The sequence below is a fragment of the Lineus longissimus genome, chromosome 3 (assembly GCF_910592395.1).
Source record: "Lineus longissimus chromosome 3, tnLinLong1.2, whole genome shotgun sequence".
Taxonomy (NCBI): Eukaryota; Metazoa; Nemertea; class Pilidiophora; order Heteronemertea; family Lineidae; genus Lineus; species Lineus longissimus.
The window spans coordinates 3,082,645-3,102,932 of NC_088310.1; the positions used below are offsets into that span (position 1 = coordinate 3,082,645).

The window sequence follows — 20,288 nt, forward strand, 5'->3', positions numbered from 1 at the left end:
TATAAACTAATTTTACAGACTAAAAAAGGCGCGTTCTTGCAGTTCTAAAAATGTATTTACAAACGAAGGATTAAATTACAACGGGAAATCATCACGCAGATCATTTTACGCACAATACAATGAAAATCAATTCGATTTGCTATTTTTAATACATGGTACTTGTTCGAATATGCATATAATATACCAATGTCGAACGACGATACATTTCAGGCCAAAAGCAACATCCCTTTATAGTGCCCAAAGTATCGCATTCTACTCAACTTTGGTTATCCCAAGATTCCTGAAACTCTCCTCACTTTTGATGATGACCGCAATTCTTTGGTTTTCAACCTCTTCACTCGGCCGCACGAACTCCGTTGTCACACTCTTCCATCTGCCTCCTTTATAATTAGACGGACACGATGGACGACTAACCAAATCGTGCTTTTACCCGAACAAGTCTCATTTCAATTTTAGAGTTGGCAATTTGAAACGTTAGAGACGAGTTCCAAACTTCTGACAGAGAACGTTCTCCTTTTCTGATATCAATGAGAGGTGAATCTTTCTCAATGGCCTAACCCCCTAAATAAGTCCAATGATATGAATTATGCGTATATACACTGGTGGGAATGAGAATGACTTCAAAATGTCTTCATCGCAATGTCATCATCTTGACGAACTCTGAAAAAAGAAGAAAAAATGCTAACATTAGTGTATGTATAATTATAGTCCCGCGTAATGGAGAGTCGCGACAGCTCCATTTATCAGAAGATAGAAACAAAATTGTCCAGAAAACCCAGTTTTTTTAAACGAAAAATATCGCACGTGTCTTGGGCTAATTGTATTTCGCGGAATCTAACTGAACAAGCCTTGTACCAAAGTTGTTTCCAAATCGCAAGCTTCGGAGCTTTGCGTACCTTCATAATTGACTTGTCCGTCTCCGTCTGTGTCAGCCTCACTGATCATCTCATCCACTTCCTCATCAGTCAGTTTCTCGCCGAGGTTGGTCATGACGTGCCGTAACTCAGCCGCGCTGATGAAACCATTGCCGTCTTTGTCAAACACTCGGAATGCCTCGTGCAACTCCTCTTCACTGTCCTGGTCTTTCATCTTCTTTGACATCATGGCAAGGAATTCTGGGAAGTCTATAGTTCCATTCCCTTAAAAAATTGATAGAGAGTGTTACAACTTTGTCCGACTGGGAGGATGTCAACATCGATGTTCTCGCAAGAGGACTATCAAACTTCATAGAGCCGGTGTAATGTTTTTGAGTGTTTCCCCTCATTGTTTGGGAAGGCTCAAAAATAGATTGACAAGTTTTTCTGTTTATCCCCCCTATTGAAAAGTCGTGGTCTCTCTAGCTGCCTATTGTTTGGAAACACTGACACATGGGAAACAACCACAGATGTTACACCGGTGTCAGCTTGAGAAAAAAATTGTAGTCGTATACCCCTCTCTCTCCCCCTTCTACTTCACAGTCATTGATGATGAACTGTAAGACATTATCTTTGGTGCCTCTGTGGATTCTGTCCTCATCAGAACCTTATCTATTCCCTTATTTTTTATGGTGCCATCCCTTCTCTACCCCCTCCCCCTCTTCCACATCACTCAATGCACTCCTTACCGTCTGAGTCCTGTACGTCCTGTAACTCATACCCTTGGGGGTTATGTCCAAAGGATTTCATCACCGTACCCATGCAGTACACTCGTATACCCAGCCCTTTCGTTGTGATGGTGCCTTCCCTTAGCCCTATATCATCCCTTGCTTACAGCCCGAGTCCAACTCGTTGATCATGTCCTGTAACTCATTCTGTGTCGGATTCTGTCTCGGGGACAAGCCTTTTCGTCGTGATGGTACCCAAACCCCCACCCTCCCTTCACCCATTCCCTGCCCTACAAACCTTACCGTCTGTGTCTACCTCGTTGATCATGTCCTGTAACTCATTCTCTGTCGGATTCTGTCTCGGGGACAAGCCTTTTCGTCGTGATGGTGCCCAAACCCCCACCCTCCCTTCACCCATTCCCTGCCCTACAAAGCTTACCGTCTGTGTCTACCTCGTTGATCATGTCCTGTAACTCATTCTCTGTCGGATTCTGTCCCAGGGACCTCATCACAGTTCCAAGCTCTTTCGTCGTGATGGTGCCATCGCCGTCTTTGTCAAACAATGAAAATGCCTCTTTAAACTCTGGAGAAAGAGAACTAAATTCAGTTTGATGTGTTATTCCGATATATACACGTACTTCGCTTTTGTTACCCAACTCAAAGTGTCCACCTTATAGCGTCTCAATTCAGAACAGTGGTCGTATTTTGTTTTCTTCCAGGTCCTGTACATCTGTCGAGTTCTGTTTTAAATTTTATGACCTTCAGCGCCGAACCACGTAGATCTACGTGGCCCAAATCCCCCCTCTTTGAGCTGGTTATCGGAGTCTCATGGACTTCATGAAAGAACTACGCCATCGCCATCTTCAGGGCATAATAGGAACTGAAAAACCGTTTGGTCTTTTCAGTTCTTCCCTTGACCTGAAGATGGCAACGGCGTAGTTCTTTCATGAAGTCCATGAGACTCCGACAACCAGCTCGAAGGGGGAGGGGGATTTGGGCCACGTAGATCTACATGGTTCGGCGCTGAAGGTGTTAATTTTCGTGCTGAATTGGGACGTTTGTTCCTGACGGCAGTTGACCATCGTACGTCATTCTCAACCGTTGGACCAAAATCAACATTTAACGGACGAAAATAATTCTCAAACAACTTTCAACAGAGAAAAAGTCTCGGTTTCAGGAGGAACGGAAATGTGGACTAGGGATCTAGATCATTGGGACCATTTACTCCGCTGGCCCAAACCTCTATGTTCTGGAACCTCAATTCACCAGAAAAAATGCTCTCATTGCCCCTGTCTGGGTGTGATATGCTCCACTCCAAGACAATCTTTTCGAATTTTATTCGAGAGCAATTCGTTGAAATTGTGTAGCAAATTGCTCCGCGACATCAATCATTTTAAGTACATTTGTCGTGTATTGTGGTACACGGCGTACAATACTACTGTATCCTTGTGGTTAATTGGGGAGCCTCGCAATATTTTGATTGGGACAGCCAACTTACCAGCAATTTGTTCTTCTGTCATTTGATCCTGAAAATAAATTAGGTCACGGTGTCAACTTGAACAAAACTAAATACGTAAAAGGCAGGTTGCAATTCATACGAGCGACGAAGGACGACAAAAACACAAAGAACTTCCGTCACAGCTCCTTGGTCACAGCTAGACTAGACTAGCAATCTATCAATTTAAGTTACGGACGTTTGCGTTATTCATGTACTATCTTCAACTGTGCAATAATATAAAAAAAATTCAAATCGGACTTTTGCGTGAGACGGATATACCGAAGTCGGTATCGAAGTCGAAGTCCATCATCACGAGTTGGTATGCGACTTCATAATGAACAAACATTGCAATTAAAAGTCTGTGTACATTTTCGGATGTAGATGTAGATGTATTACTGTGGCGCCCCCTACGCTGGAAATTGTAGATAGACCATAAACCATGCAACAAGCTTGTATGATGTAACTTTCCAAGTAAAATTGAGAAGATTACTTACCATTTTTTATATATCTAAGTCCTGTCCCTCGCAACACTTGTAGTTACTCCGCAAACTCTCTTCGCAATGGGTCAAAACATTACATGAAATCGAGGCTGCTGTGGTGCATAAACAGTTACATTGTCATTATTATTTCTTAATGAGTGGATTATTTCATTAATGTGTACCAAAGCTTACGATATAGTCGCACCTGGACATTTTCACAATATCTCGTGAATAAATAATTACAATTGTCAGGAATAGGGAGGGCATGCCTTGAGGTATTATTTTCCACCAGAAGGAAAGGTGTGTACAGATTATATATTCTATCACCCATGACTAGAAACTCAAAATTCAAATTCTGTGGACTGAGAGGGCGCTAGAAATAGACATCAGAGAGTTGGCACCGCACAAAGTGTATATATGGTATATACACAAGATTAATGCAATGACCGAGCCGCCCTCTATCAACTACTGCACCCTCAAATTTGAACAAGAGGCCCTTTTAGTGCATGGCCAGTTTACACGTTAGGGACACCCTCGCGGTATTTTGTACCAATGCCTCATATATAATCAACAAACCAAAGCAGCCAGGTTTCTTGCGCGTGAGACCACGTTAAACGTTACTTGTAAAAGTATGGACATCGGACATTGGAGCAGCTACCATTGATTATAATCACAATATTTCCACTTTATTACAGCCCATTATATCGATCCGGCTGTGTAAGTCAGAGGGCTAAATAATTTACACCTATTGAAATGACGCCAATATGTCACTATACATACCGGTATCGCTACATCAAGAAATTATTGCTTACATATATCATTTATGATAGCCAAGGCTGTAACTATTAGACTCCCTGGCAGTACAGGATGTCGTCATCCACCGCTGCCAGCGTGTGGTAGGCCTACTTGTAGGCGTACACTCAGTTAGTTTCATGTCTTCAATATCCAACTTTCACCCTTTCGGCAACAATCAGGGTCACAAACACCATTTTTTTATTACTTGGGGACGCCCCTGCAGCTTGGAGGTGTCGCGAACTCCATCAAAGCACCTTTGATATCATCAGTTGCAGAGGCGATCCTAAAAACAACACGCATCGAATCACAGCTGCACCCGCTTCGAGATTTTCGGGCTCGCAGTCAGCGAGTGAGCTCTCGCTTCTATAGCTTGGCTTTCGAAGAACGCGCGGCAAGTATCAGCTTTACGGCTGTAACACAGTCCGAGGGCTCAGAATTGGGTATATAGTGAACCTGAAGCTGCGTCTTTTTTTCAGTTCAATCCAAAACACTAAAAATCAAAAGTTGGAATAGGTGCTTTTTGAGGATGTGTTGATCAGAAATTATCACCTGCTCCAATATTGTCGTATAAAATCATCGCATGTATAGAAAGAGATCGAAGTACCTAATACCATCCAATGTTCCCACCTTATTTATCTAATCAGCAGATGACCAACCTGCATACAATAAAACAGACGACAAAAACATTTCTGCTTAACTTTTATATTTGCTTTTTCACAATGGTCTGTTTGATCAAAGACTATCGGACAACATGGCCGTCATTTGAGTTGAATATTTGATTTCACGAAAACGAACGCCTGTACAAATCTTTCTCCTGCCCTCCATTGTTTCAGTGATTTTATAAAGTCCGTTGAAATCCCTCATCATCATTCTCGGATCAGGACCAACTGCGTTCGTCGATTATTCATTCAATCAGGTTTGTCTTGTCATTTATTTAAGTATTTCGCTTGATAAAAGGGCGTCAGCTTCTGATTCTGAGTACCCGGCTTCTAAATTAAAACTCATGGGCCGCCTGGTGCTCCTGTGTTAATGCGCCACTCATGTCCAAGTCATGTTCAGAGAAGATAAATAAATTTGCGATTTCCCCGTAGATTAGCAGCATCTTTTCTAAAAATAGCCCGATTTGCACAAAAAACGTACATATGCACATGTCCTTGTTGATTTCGACGATAAATTTTCAATTTGCTGTCTGTCAATTGGGTGGTGTATAACATCAGGTGAAGTGAAAAAAAGATTCGGCGAGATATCGCACCTTTTTAAGTTGCGGCAGATCTAATTACATCCTATAGCTATGTATCTCCGCACTGCCAACATAATTGGCTCGACCAGAAATCTGGCTATCGTCGCCTTTTCAAGGTTTTTTTACTGTACCATATAGGAAAAATTGATTCTTTTATTCTTTTCCAGTTCATACAATGAGGGCGGTAATTTTCCTACTCCTTGTCGCGGCGGCAAGCTGTAAGTTCATGTACCTTGAACTGTCTTTGGCGTATAGCTTTGTTTAACAAGCGCACGCGCAGGGCGAACTGCATGGGCCCAAGTATCCATGGCTATCGCCATCAAATTCATAACACTGGATTTCGTTATATCACAGAACCAAGTATAAAATACGGTAAAACTGACTGCAAAATGGAACGCGCGAGTTACTTTTAGAATAAAAAATAATACATCATAATTATATGTAGGAAGGTTTCGAAAGCCTTACCTTCTTACGGAGAGATGCAAATGATTGAGTAGGCGTACGAAGTATGCAAAAAGTCTATTCATTGGCTTTTTGGTAGATTTTTGTGACTCCTCTCGTAAAATGAAATGTAATTTACGAGTGTCGTGTATATCTTCGTACATGCATGTTCCGTATAATTCGCCGCTGTTCGTAGAGATTGCGTGACCTGCCTATTAACAAAACTTGTATATTTTTTGCTGTAAGAAAATTTACCTGACTCTCACAATGTTCTCATCACGTAGGCTTCCCACAGAAGAAGGGGGATCCTAGTGACAAGAACTTGGACAAGTTCCGAGAGCACGCCAAGGACTTAATCTGCAAGGGAGACATTGCCGAGAAGATAGCAGCTAACATCAAGGCCCGTGTTGGCAATGGTACCAGAATGCCAAGCCCCCAGGAAATCAAGCAACATATCAAGGAAAAATACCAGGAACACCTCGGTGCACATCTGAACGCGTCCCGCCTGCCCGAGAACGTTAAGGAAAATATCAGAGAACACATCGCAGAGCGCTTCAACTCGAGCGATGACCGCCCAGTGTTGGAGCTCATCAAACACTTGAGAAGCGGCGGCCTGAAGGAAATCGAGAAGATCCGTGGCATTGTGAGGTAGGTTTTCTCCAGTGTCCCCCATGGCCAGTCACCGATATCCCCTCGCTTTTTTCCTTAACCAGAATTCTTTGACCTTCCTGTCCCGGCGTATTGGCAAATCAGAAAGGGGACCTCAACGTTTTGCTCCCTGCTCTGATGAAGCAAGAGAGGCCTGGGCTTCTGCTTGGTCATTAGTCAATACCGTGACCGGAAAATCAAAATATTTATAATTCAAAAATGCGGAGTTACATATACCGTTCAATTCGCTTACATGTAACGTTGTTTTAATATCTGTCTCTCAATATATAAATTTTTTCATACCAGGGAACGTTTGTGCGATGATAACGATTCCGATGAAAAAGATAGGGGGGATGAGGAGGATGAGGAGGATGAGGATGAGGATGATATGCGATCACCACGTTTGATGTGTAAGTTCTTACTTCACAGAATCAATATCAGCCATGGAGTTTTTCCAGTTTTTTACACAACCTTTCCATCCGTCGAATTCAGTACCCATCATTTTGATGCGCTGCGAATCGGATACCTTCCGAGTACTTCGCATCCGGAAATTCAGGGCTTTCATGAGCGCTCCAACAGCTCACGAATGGATGGTTTCTGTCGTCAAATGTTGGATCAGTCTCGGAAGACACTTTTGTAAACTGTTACACGTCATCATTATTCACTTTTCCAGTGGCCAGATACGCTAGCAAGACGATGGCCCTGACTGATGCTTTAACTGATCGTAAGTACACTGCATATTTACAAACAAGTAATCACTGATTTACCTTAACAAAATACGTGTTTACCGCACTCCGGCCGGAAAATCAATTCCCAAGCTTGCCGAGAATTAGGTAGGCCTTCCAACTTGTCCAGCTGGCCTGTCCAAGGAAAGGAGAAAGGTTTTCAAGAATGTTGGAAAAACTGTGTTGTTTCAACAAAATAAGGTTGTGTTCACCTGGTAAATAAGGGTCTTCAAGCAAGCATTGCCTATATCATATACCAGATGGAAACATGACATTTTTGTTAGTAAATTTCTCAATAAGCGCACATTTTGATTGTTTTACCTATGATGCACAAATCACATCAAAATCAATCGCTACAAAATCTACATTTATGCATCAGTATAAATTCTATAGTTCAGTGGATGCAGAACATCCCTATTGAACTGATGCTGATGCCAAACGTAGCTTCCGGCCAATCAGCCTTTCAAAGGTATTGTCATCCTCCTTGCGCATGACCGGAACTCTATTTATATTTGACATCGTTCCGTCCAATCTCCCGGGCGCCGGGCCAAATGTCCAATTTACATGCACCCGCTGAAATTGTCACATAGTCATACTGTGGCAGAGACAGTAGGTCGAGTGAAACTCGGTGACGATGCTCACCGTTCGGACGACGCTTGGAGAATGCGTTCCGTCCCTGCTTGAATGTGCAAGATCGGCTCATTTCATTATTACACGACATTCCATGCACGTTTTGATGTGAAACTTTGAGAAATTATTTAGATTTAGAATAGTCCATTCAAACTTTTTAATCGCAACTGTTTTATTTCAAGCGACATGCCTTTTTGTAATTTCACCCCCAAAGTGAGTACGAATCTGTGCCCGTGTGGCCATATTCAGTCCAATTACACTGCGCAGTCGCAAGGTATAACGTACATTGTAGTGACGTCACGACATGGAAGCTGATACTGCCATACTGGCTTTAATATTACGTCTGCTTTGGAGAATGAGGTATTGCTCGTGGCACCAAAATTTTCACATTGCCTCCTTTTCCACATGCGTTCCCTTCATGTTGGTCCTTACACTCGCTGATCGTGGCTACATCATTTTAATCCTTTCTTTACAGTGGTAAGATGTGCTGCGGATTCCTGCAGATTTCATAATAAGAAGCAGTTTAAAAGGGATGAGTCTGAACATTGAGACCCGAAATCAACTTCTTGACCACACTGAAGGCGGATAAAGAGTTTCGACCATGCAGCTCAGCTCAGCGGTACAAGAATGCCCCGGCCTTAGATGTGTAGTTCTCCATTATATATGTAGCTCTAGTCTTCAAAGAAATAAAACGCGGATATTAGTATCCATTTAACATAATGAGTTGAGATGGTGTTTCTATGGCCTTTAACAAATGGTTGATGTTTAACCATGTTAGACGTGCGGAAATTCACGCCGGTCACGAGCAACTTTTCCACAAAGAGCAAACATGGTTGTTTAGAATTTCCCACCTATATAACGCCGTCAACTAGCGTCTTGGAAGTAGCGCAAGTATCAACTGCCTCCAGAAGAGCTGGCGTCGTCTGCGCAAGGATCCCCCACAGCATCCACCATCAGTCACAGTCGGCCATTTAAAACATGGCCGCTGCTTCGCAAGCGCTTTTAGTTCTCGTGGCAAATCTCGCAGGCGGATATCATTAATGAGGACGAGGATGAATCGAATGTTATGTATCTCCTGCCTGGTAAGATTGGCGAACACCTCATGCCAGAGATCCTGTTTGAAGTGGTTTGAGACGAGGAGGAGCGTACAGTAGCACTGGTTACGAAAATCACGAATTTGCTGGGACAGTGGGTTTCTCCTTTCTTCACCGGGTACATGGATATCATCTGGGTGATTTACTGTAATGTTGAAGTCTCTGCAGTCGGCGATGTTCCCAATGTTCGTATTGATCCATTGCCGGTCAGTGTCATCTCGGACATCGTAGATCAGTTTGACACTTCCGCGGGGCAAGAGAGGCCTACGGTCATCGGATCCTCCAGCACGATGCAGCCTCCTTATAGCCATGATGTACTTAAGATCATCGTGAAAACAACAACAGAGTGTAACAATTACAGTAATTAGCACTAATGCGGCGGCAGCAGACGTTAACTCAATGCCGTGACTACAGACAAATCCACTACTGGGAAAGTCCTCAATTCTCAAGTTTTTGCCGTAATACTCAATGGGCGTTAAACAGACTGCTTTGTCCATATCACTCACCTTCATCTGTGAGTCGTCGTTCAATCCATGGAGCCACTCTGCGAACAACCTCAGCTGACAATCACACGCGAAAGCATTCTGGCCTATCAAAAGTTGTGAGAGGCTTTGTGGAAAGAACCTTCCATTGGTACCGACCACTGTAGTAATCTTATTGTCGTGCAGGTTTAGGAACTTCAGGTTATTCAGGTTTTCAAACCATGCTGAGAATAAGTATCCAATCTCATTTGACTGGAAGTTCAGGTGAGTGAGATTGCGGAGGTTTTTAATCAAACCTGCTGAAATATGACGATGTGTTATAAACCCCCCGAGGAAATTAAGGTGACGAATGGTGTTGGCTTGATCAGCGAAAATATTTGCAAAGCCAGGCATCGAAGGATCCATTTCACCAAAATCGGTCCACGAAAGAGACAGGTTCTGTAGGTTTGTTAGCCCTTTGAAGAAACCCAAGAAGTACTGTTCATTGAAGCAACGGAACAGCCGCAAGTTGTTGTCCAGGGAGAGTTCTCTGATGTTGTTTAATCCGTGGAACCAGGAAAGGCTTGAGAAATCTTTCTTGGGTACAGAACATTCACCAATGAATGATCTGAAGAGTTTCAGTGTTTCGAGGTTCTGAAGGGCCAAATTCTTCTCGAAGCTGAGAGAATCTGGTGAAAGTGGGATGGTAGTGCCACTTAGATCCAAGTAACGCAGGTTTGGCATTGGGATTTCAAATACGATTGAGCTTACCACGCCATTATATGAAAGGTCTAAGAATCGTACGCTCTTAAGTTTTGACAATGATCTTGTTTCAGCAGCTCCAGAAAAGGTAATGATGTTATTGCTCAAGTCTAGATAATCAATAGCACTTGCGTTGAGGACATCGAGATTCTCTCGGGTCCAAAGGGTCCTTGCTAACCTAAGGGTTGCGACCTTTCGACCTTTGATGGCCGTAACGAGACTTTTGATCAAGGCTGGTTGCATCGTCACTCCGGAGAAATCAAGTTCCTTGAAGCTTCCTAAACCTTCAAACATGTTGGCGTCAAACGATGTGAAAGCGTTCCACCTGAATATCAGGGATACCCCATCAGGATCATTACACTTGATATTTTTTAGATTATCATTCGTCAGGGATGTTATGCCAGACTTGGTATAATCGACCAGACATACGGTGGTTGTAGAACCACCACTGAGTGTTGCAGTCGAAAGCCAGTTATTAGAGAGGACTAGTCCGAGCCTTGGCTGGTTCAGGCCGGGAACGAATGAGTGCAGGTGGTTGCCATTCAGCGACAGATTCCTCAGAGCCAGCAAACCGGTAAATGTATTCTCTTGTAACTCCTTAGTCTGCAGATCGTTATAGTCCAAGTTCAAGGTTTCTAACTGTTCAAGCCCAGAGAATGCCTGCTGAAGAAGTTCTCCCCAACCTAGATCATTCCCGCTGAGGTCCAAGTTACGCAGCTTCTTCAATGACTTAAATGTCCCTGCGTTAATGTGCTTGATTTCGCATAGTTCGAACGACAAGTTCACCAAACCTGGATGGCCTTCGAATATGGTAGAGTTGAGCTTTATACTTCCTTTGTTAGTCTCTCCCGATTTGCAGCCGAAAATATCGATAGCTATGAAATTGTCGTCTGTCGTATTTACCAGGTAGTTAAGTATATCGTCAATGTTCGGTTCTAGGCATTTTAATTTTGAAGTGTCCGTTTCGATATCGTGCTGCTTCTGGCAGCCACTGGGTACCACATCCCCCGCTGTAACCACGAAAAGTGTCATGGCTACTGCCACATTTTGCCACATTTTTTAAGAGGATTCCTGACAGGCTGGGAGTAGCCTAGCCGAGGCTCATGAGCAAGAGACGCTTTTACACCTGCACGGAAAGAAGATACAAATATATCTGGCCGGGATTTTAATCCATGGTGTTTTAAAATACTCAAAAACAGCAAGTAAACTTTAAGAAATATTGTTACAAAGTTTAAACCTTGAAGTTCAGTTCAGTTTACGAATAAGCCTACACTCGACTTACTTTTCAATAAAACGATGACCGATATAACTGACCTGTATAATAAAACCGTAAAGCCCGCTATTCAAGTCACAAAGATACAAAAACAAACAGGTCATGCCGATTTATTGGCGTTAAGTTGTTCGTCAGTCCTAAACGTCTGTACCTCTTGATGTGTACAGACGCACAACGCCGATAGATCGGCATAAAGTTTAAAAATGTATCTTTAAGGCGATGTTTCGGGAAGATGACGATTGGCCATGGCGGACTATAAATGACCTCTCTAAACTCGTTCGGGGCACTTCAACCGTCAGTGAACTTGGGGGGGGGGGGGCACTGATGAACACTGATGAACTCTGATTTCTGTTAAATACTTACATTTTATTTCCTGCTCACAGTAATGAACACCAGAGGCCGAGAGAAAGGGCTTACATATTCCACAGCTAAATATCGCCGACAAAACGGAACATGATGCCAGTCATGAGTGCTTCCTGGTTGATAAAAAAAAAATTTGATGTCTGTGAAATGATGTCGTGGTGTACGCGCAAATGGATCGGCAATTAGCTTGGTAGATGGTTCGGCGACAGGCGGCGCTTTCGAAATGGCGCTTTCTGTTCGAACTATCATGTAACAATATTGTATAACCTCCTCATACTATGTATGTAGTCTTGGAGAATAAAGTTGAATTAAATTGAATTGCTTATTGTTTGCGCGCCACTGTTGCCGGATTTTATAACTAGCTGCAGCGCTGGTGTACGCGCTTGGTGGATTTTCGATTTTCGATGGTGCGGCATTGATTCGCGAACCAAGATTGGTGGTCCATTTTCAGGTGGTGAACGTGCGGCTATTGTCTACGATCCATACCTGGAATATGTATTTGATATCAGTTCCCGCGTTATCTGATGGCCTCGGTTTGGTTTACGCTGAGTGGAATATCCGCTGCAAGCAGGTCAGACTCTATAATAAGGACATGCTCAATATATATATGTATATATACTTATATGTTTATTCGTACTACTTTCCGTTGTACAGATAACAAAAAAAGGTGCAATAAGACAATACAGAGTTGGGTGCAAATACAAGTTTACAGTAAGGCAAACAAAGTGAAAGGTAAGACTGAGAGTCGAACCCGAAAACCTCTCATTCTTGGAGATGATCCTGAAGAAGTTACATTAGTATCTTGAACTATCACAACAAAACTAACACCAAAAACAATACTCCATCAAATCAACCTGTACACAAAAAGTTAATTATCATGTCTATTTCCTCTTTTGTGAGAATTTGATCCCCTGCCTCCCGCATTTCAAGCAATTCCCTAACTTGGATGGCAACCCTATTATGCCCCAATCCCCAAATTTCCCTATTGATGTCCCTTAGCATTATACATGTACATTCATCAGGCAGCTGATCCAATTCCAGTTGTACTTTTGTAACACCATAGTTAGACTTTTCCCCACTGGTGAGACGCTCCCGGCAAATAATAATCCAACTGTAACCTTTACGAGTGTATTTCCTGATTTCCGCAGTCCATTGATGAATTTTACGAACCTTTTCTCCAATTGAGTTTGAACGCTGCAGTCCTTTATAATGGCTGGTAACAGGTCATTATGAGTGCGATAAGGCAAACACAAAATCTGACGAATACATATAGCCATAAACTATTTCCGGGATGGAGAGGCATCCGTGATTGACTGGATAGCAATCCAAAAGAAACAACCCCAAGCATGTTGTCTGTTGGACAACTAACTACATGTAGCTATATAGCTCACGCTGACCACATGGGCTCCATGAATGTAGGTAATAAAGGCACTGGAAAAAAAGGTACGGAAAAAAGGCACTAGGTAAAAAAGGCACTGGAAAAAAGTCACTAGGTAAAAAAGGCACTAGGAAAAAAAGGCTCTAGGAAAAAAGGCACTAGGTAAAAAAGGCATTGGAAAAAAAGGCACCAGGAAAAAAAGGCACTGGGTAAAAAGGCACTGGAAAAAAAGGCAATGGAAAAATGGCACCAGAAAAAATGTATGGGAAATCTCTGAGAAATCTCTACTACATAGATAAAAAATAAAAATAAAAATTTCTATGTGCATTTCTATGTGTAGTTTTTTCTACATCAACCGAATACTGGGTGGTCCAAAAAAACGGAACAGCCTATTTTCAGTTCCCTCCGACCAGAAAAACTAGCCTTCTTATAGGTAGGGAATCCTTATAAAAAATGATACAAAGATCATCCGATTTGGTCCAGTAGTTTAATCAAGTTAGATTCAGGGTTCCCTCACCAATAACCTATTTCTACAAGATACAATAGTTTATCACAAGAGTGGCTATTGACATCTAGCAAAACATTCTTGATGAGTCTCATTGCAGTTTTATTGGTGAGAAAGACTTGGAAGCACATTACACATAGCACATTACACATATAGAAATGCACGGGGGGGGGGCACCCCAAATGAATTTTTCACCTAGGGATTTCCTGGTGCCTTTTTTTCAGTGCCTTTTTTACCTAGTATAGCGATTTCCTGGTGCCTTTTTTTCCAGTGCCTTTTTTTCCAGTGCCTTTTTACCTAGTGCCTTTTTTTCCGTACCTTTTTTTCCAGTGCCTTTTTTTCCAGTGCCTTTATTACCGTCTACCGGGCTCCATCGATGGCCATTGATTGGCATTTTGGAATCCTGCCCCTCATGGCTAAAACCAATTGGTGACTTCGTGTAACTTAATATGGCCTGCCTGACAACTGGCTAAAGACTCCCTTTATTTTAAACCACGCAATCAGCCTAAGGTCCGACCGTGCTATTATTATAATCCAACGTTGACCTTAACCGTTCTAAGCTATAAGGTGAAGACAGATTCTCTTCAAGTTCGTCTACATTAACCACATGTAACACTTTGTCTCCCTTCATAAGGGTTTCCCGCATCTTTCCATTCACAAACTTTCTGTGCACAAAGGGATAAACATCCTTAAGTGTTTCACATTTGACGTAAGTTACCAAATTTGCAGCCGTTTCAACTTTATGGCTGTAAATCCAAGACGAACAGGTATCCGTTTTCCCAAAGACCTTGTACAAAACGGATAACGTATTATGAGGTGAATTGACCATAAGACTCTCAAAAGGGCGTTTATGTAACGGAAAGACATCGGTTAGTTTGTACTTTATTGATATCCAGAACGAGTTCATATCCCAGAGATGAGTCGAATTATGGCCGAAAAAGGTCACATCAACGAATGGCCAGCCCCATTTCTTTCCTTTGACGATCTTCGTATCTTTTCTATGAAACTTCACCACACACCCCGTATCATATATAACAAAGTCAGGTTCTAAGACCTTCAAGGCTTGAATGACCGCCCCCCGCCTATCATAGTCTATCATGATGTCAATGTCATCATCCCAGGCCATCATGGCGTGATGTCGCCAAGACCCCAACAATGTCCCGCCGTACACAAGATATGTGAAATTCCCCTCGTCCAAGACTGGTAACAACACCTTTAAGAGTGAAACGAGTTGCGCTCTATCTTTTTCGCTGATACTATTCCGTAATAGATCATCCGGTGTCCAGTAACCGCCATAGAGATCCAGCAGGTTAACAATGCCGACCCAGACCCACGGAAAAAGAACGTTCAAGATATATAATAATATGACAGTTGTGATGGAGAGACCTGCAATTAGATACCTCAACACGAGATGGCGTTTCGAGCACCTGTAGCAGAACTTCATCTCGGATAGAGTCGGCATTTAAAATGTGCTCAGTGCCTCCTGGTTGATGTGCTTAGTAGTGTGAGAATGAGTTTAGTAGGCTACCTCCTGATGAGACAGTGAAAGAATGAGCTCACTTCCTCCTGGTGAATCAGTGTGAGAATGTGCTCAGTTCCTCCTGGTGAATTAGTGTAATAATATGCTGAGTTCTTCCTGACCAATTAGTGTTATAATGTGGTCAGTTCCTCTAGGTGAATCAGTGCGGGAATCAGTGTAATAATGTGCCCGAATTAGTGTAATAATGAGCTTAGTTTCTCCTGTGAGTCAGCGTAATGTGTGCTTATTTCCCCCTGGTGAATCAGTTTAATGATGTGCTGTTTTCCTCTTGTTAAATGAAAACTGGTGAATGGAGAGTGCACAGTTCCTCCCGGCGAATGAAAGACGCCGTTCCTCAAGGAAGAATTGAAAACGTCTGAGCCCTCCCTCATGCTTGTACTGTGACCTGAATCCTCACGAAATGCGTGCCAGTTCGCCGATTCCACCAATTACCGCTCGCTGTCATAAAATCGCGCGTTATCTTGGCAAATGGCTGCTTGACGATCTGAATATAAAACAGTCTATAAATCTTGTCTGATTTTGAGAATAATAGCACGACCTTCAGCATACACACATGATGGCCAGACGTAATAAATCTTGTCTGATTTTGAGAATAATAGCACGACCTTCAGCATACACACATGATGGCCAGATTTTATAAAGGGCCACTATTATGGGCCGTGAAAACCGCAAAAAATCTGTACATGTTTTTGTAAGCGGTCGTCGCTCGCGCAAACTTGTCTTGCATGTTTTTGTGAAAGAGGACGTCGGAGAACGCGGTCGTATATCAAAACAGACGTTGGGTGGCGCTCGCGCAAACTTCCCTCACATGTTTTTGTGAAAGAGGACGTCGGCGAACGCGGTCGTATATCAAAACAGACGTTGGGTGGCGCTCGCGCAAACTTCCCTCACATGTTTTTGTGAAAGAGGACGTCGGCGAACGCGGTCGTATATCAAAACAGACGTTGGGTGGCGCTCGAGACGGGTCATCCTATTTAGCGTCCAGTGGCGACCAGTGGCGTCCAACGCGAAATAATAGGGTGTATATGGTTAAAAATGTTTTCAAGCTCCTAAAACACTTTCAATAAACAAGATTTAGAAGTTTGGTGGAGTTTGCAAACCTAGTTTTCTATAAACCCAAGGAACGGCAGCTAAAACAAAAATGGCGTCCAGTACTTTTGCTGGACGCATACTAAGATCGTTTTCTGGTGATGATTATTCAAAATCTAGGTTTGCAAACTCCACCAAACTTCTAAATCTTGTTTATTGAAAGTGTTTTAGGAGCTTGAAAACATTTTTAACCATATACACCCTATTATTTCGCGTTGGACGCCACTGGTGGCCACTGGACGCTAAATAGGATGACCCGTCTCGAGCGCCACCCAACGTCTGTTTTTTTATACGACCGCGTTCGCCGACGTCCTCTTTCACAAAAACATGTGAGGGAAGTTTGCGCGAGCGCCACCCAACGTCTGTTTTGATATACGACCGCGTTCGCCGACATCCTCTTTCACAAAAACATGCAAGACAAGTTTGCCCGAGCGACGACCGCTTACAAAAACATGTACAGATTTTTTGCGGTTTTCCCGGCCCATACACTATGTTTGCGAACGCATATCGTATCATAACCATATTTCTGTCTAACAATGACATTGTCAATGTGTGTAGGCCTAAACCCTACTGATTGTAAAGTAGCCCTACATGTATTGGCTATCAATTTGACATTAATTTATATACTGTATGTACATACAATTCATCCCATGTGTTTAATAACACGTCAATGCCATAGGCGTGTATAAATATTCTCAGCACACTACACAATACTAAAAGCCAAATATTCTCGAAGGGATGCGCTGTGTATTCAGCGATCAAACAAACGTGTTTGTTTGTACAAGATATCGTGATATCGAAGAAATGTAGAGACAGGGTGACAGGGACTCCCTAATCAGAGTTCCAAGTTCCATGAAGTTCCAAGTTCCAAGTTCCAAGTTCCAGGGGGGTCATCTCAGAAATGCATTCAATGCCAAAATTCATGATTTCTCGATATATTTAATGTAGGTGGCGCTTTACTATGCTGATATCTCACAGTTCTTATTGTTGGGAAGTTAAAGGGACTTCCTCCGATAGGTGGCGCCTGACTACATTGACCTTGTGCTGTATCATTTGAAGGGGTCTCTGACTGGGAGTTGATGTTAAAGGGAAACAATGCTGTGGACTTCTTCCGATAGGTGGCGCTTGACTACATTTACCTCCTGATAAATCATTTAAAGGGGTCTCTCACTGTGAGTTAGAGTGTAAAGCTTGAAAATATACAGTCCCTGTATAATGAACAAGCGGGGAAAAAACTCATTAATAAGATCATGCCGTCATCCGGGCACTTACTCCAGCGGAGGGTCTAAATTGGCCAATTTGAACTCTGGAATTAGCCCCGGGGCATAAAATTCTATTCAATGCAATGCTGGCAACGTCCAATGTATCGGTATGTAAAATGTATCGGCTCCCACTTGCAATCCTCAACTCAAGAACATTGACAAGAGAATAAATCTTACCTTTATTTATGCCTTACAATTTAATACATCTTAGAATTATAACTATTATGTAAGATTTAATTAAACCCTTTCCATCTGTCTTTGATCAACAGGAAGTTTCAATTTTGTCACTACAACTGCTTATAAACATGCTCTTTGGTGGTAAAGAATCTGCAAATAAGCTGTCAAGATTGATTGATGAGTAAGGAAGCCTGTTCAGATGCTTGCTAAGGCTGGCCAAAATTAATTGTCTGTTTGCAGTAACCCTACCCAAGGTATTCATACAGGGTAGGTAGGTTTTTTCTTAATTTTCAGTGATTTTAGTGGTCAAAATCATGAGAAAAACTCCAAGATGCTAAAGAAAATTACTAAAATGCCAATAAAACTTTTGGGTATGCATGATTTTGGTGGGTCAGTTGGGGTGACGGCAAACAAACAATAAATTTGGGCCAGCCTAATTTTGGGCCTGGCAGACATTGTCAGAGGAAGGATTGGGGGTTGGCAAAATGGCAAGAGAAGGAAGAGTTAAAGGGAGACTATAGGCAGCAGCTAGGTAGGCACGTTAAAGTTAGAAAAAGTTGCCAATAGGGGTCTCCCACATCTCACAGTACATCGAAACTATATTCATGATTGTATGAGGAACGGTACCTGGGCGAGCCCTCTGTTACATCATATGGAGCAAAAAAAACGGAGTTCAAAACTCACATGACTTCAAAAAGAACTTCTTTGTTCCCTCTCGGTGCAAACTGTGGAGAACACTGACCGTTCAGAATTTGCATCACAAACAGAACGTCCACACTTTTGTTGCAAAAAAGTGTGGGATACACGGAAAGCCCCCCTCCGTTGCATGGTGTGGAGAACACTGACAAGGTTAAAAGCACAACAAAAAGAATTGCTGCCCCATCGCACTTCCATCACAAGGTAAATGTATTAAAGCGCCACCTATCGGAGGAAATCGACAGCATTGTTTCCCTCTAACATTAACTCCCAGTGACAGACCCCTTTAAATGATGCATCACCAGGTCAATGTAGTCAAGCGCCACCTATCAGAAGAAGTCTACAGCATTGTTTCCCTTTAACTTCCCAACAATAACAACTGACATTTCTTTACGTCTATCAAGAAATCATGAATTTTGAGATGGCCCCCCTGGAACTTGGAACTTGGAACTTGGAACTTGGAACTTCATGGAACTTGGAACTCTGATTAGGGAGTCCCTCACTGACACAGCGTGCCTTGAAGCGAGAGTCACAATCGGAGCTCCAGACAGCGTTATTTTTTGTACGTGGCCAATACTTTCCAATGCAGGCTATTTACATTCTCTCCATCAAAGGAAAATGTCGGGGATATTGTGGCGTCAGCTGCTTGTCCTCGACCTAGAGAGCTACAATATGGTACAACCTCCAGCCACAACAGGGGAGACCATGTCCTCGACCTAGAGAGCTGCAATATGGTACAACCTCCAGCCACAACAGGGGAGACCATGTCCTCGACCTCGAGAGCTGCAATATAGTACAACCTCTAGCCACAACAGGGGAGACCATGTCCTCGACCTAGAGAGCTGCAATATGGTACAACCTCCAGCCACAACAGGGGAGACCATGTCCTCGACCTAGAGAGCTGCAATATGGTTCAACCTCCAGCCACAACCAGGGAGACCATGTCCTTGACCTAGAGAGCTGCAATATGGTTCAACCTTTAGCCACAACCCGGAAGGCCATGTCCTCAACCTAGAGAGCTGCAATATTGTTCAACCTCCAGCCACAACAGGGGAGACCATGTCCTCGACCTAGAGAGCTGCAATATGGTACAACCTCCAGCCACAACAGGGGAGACCATGTCCTCGACCTAGAGAGCTGCAATATGGTACAACCTCCAGCCACAACAGGGGAGACCATGTCCTCGACCTAGAGAGCTGCAATATGGTTCAACCTCCAGCCACAACCAGAAAGACCATGTCCTCGACCTAGAAAGCTGCAATATGGTTCAACCTTTAGCCACAACCCGGGAGGCCATGTCCTCAACCTAGAGAGCTGCAATATGGTACAACCCTTAGTTCAACCTCCAGCCACAACAGGGGAGACCATGTCCTCGACCTAGAGAGCTGCAATATGGTACAACCTCCAGCCACAACAGGGGAGACCATGTCCTCGACCTAGAGAGCTGCAATATGGTACAACCTCCAGCCACAACAGGGGAGACCATGTCCTCGACCTAGAGAGCTGCAATATGGTTCAACCTCCAGCCACAACAAGGGAGACCATGTCCTCGGCTTGGAGAGAGCTTCAATATGGTACAACTTCAAACCATAACCAGGGAGAGGTCACTTAGCTAGAAGTTCTCAAGAATCAAATGACCACACAACAGAA

The 20,288-nt window shown here is 43.1% G+C and overlaps 3 protein-coding genes across 4 annotated transcripts; 1 reads left to right on the forward strand and 2 right to left on the reverse strand.

Annotated features, from left to right (window-relative positions):
- Window positions 1-44: 44 nt before the first annotated feature.
- On the reverse strand, window positions 45-12,105 carry LOC135485381 (calmodulin-A-like). 2 transcript variants are annotated; one of them, XM_064767355.1, is made up of 7 exons: window positions 11,992-12,105; window positions 7,451-7,543; window positions 3,575-3,672; window positions 3,081-3,108; window positions 2,022-2,165; window positions 897-1,139; window positions 45-660 (listed from the first exon to the last, which is right to left on the reverse strand). In XM_064767355.1, the coding sequence occupies exons 3-7, from the start codon at window positions 3,575-3,577 to the stop codon at window positions 632-634; spliced, it is 447 nt and encodes a 148-aa protein (XP_064623425.1). In that variant the 5' UTR covers window positions 3,578-3,672; window positions 7,451-7,543; window positions 11,992-12,105; the 3' UTR covers window positions 45-631. The 2 variants fall into 2 exon arrangements, with proteins under 2 accessions (XP_064623425.1, XP_064623424.1); XM_064767354.1 differs by lacking the exons at window positions 45-660; window positions 897-1,139; window positions 2,022-2,165; ... (1 more) ...; window positions 3,575-3,672; window positions 7,451-7,543 and adding an exon at window positions 8,812-11,481.
- Window positions 5,187-8,758, forward strand: LOC135485382 (uncharacterized). Its single transcript, XM_064767356.1, has 6 exons — window positions 5,187-5,270; window positions 5,762-5,812; window positions 6,320-6,683; window positions 6,990-7,093; window positions 7,357-7,407; window positions 8,514-8,758. The coding sequence occupies exons 2-6, from the start codon at window positions 5,770-5,772 to the stop codon at window positions 8,585-8,587; spliced, it is 636 nt and encodes a 211-aa protein (XP_064623426.1). The 5' UTR covers window positions 5,187-5,270; window positions 5,762-5,769; the 3' UTR covers window positions 8,588-8,758.
- A 2,274-nt stretch (window positions 12,106-14,379) lies between the features above and the next one.
- On the reverse strand, window positions 14,380-15,318 carry LOC135484596 (uncharacterized protein RP688-like). Its single transcript, XM_064766232.1, has one exon. It carries the CDS (start codon window positions 15,316-15,318, stop codon window positions 14,380-14,382), a length of 939 nt encoding a protein of 312 aa, XP_064622302.1.
- Window positions 15,319-20,288: the final 4,970 nt, after the last annotated feature.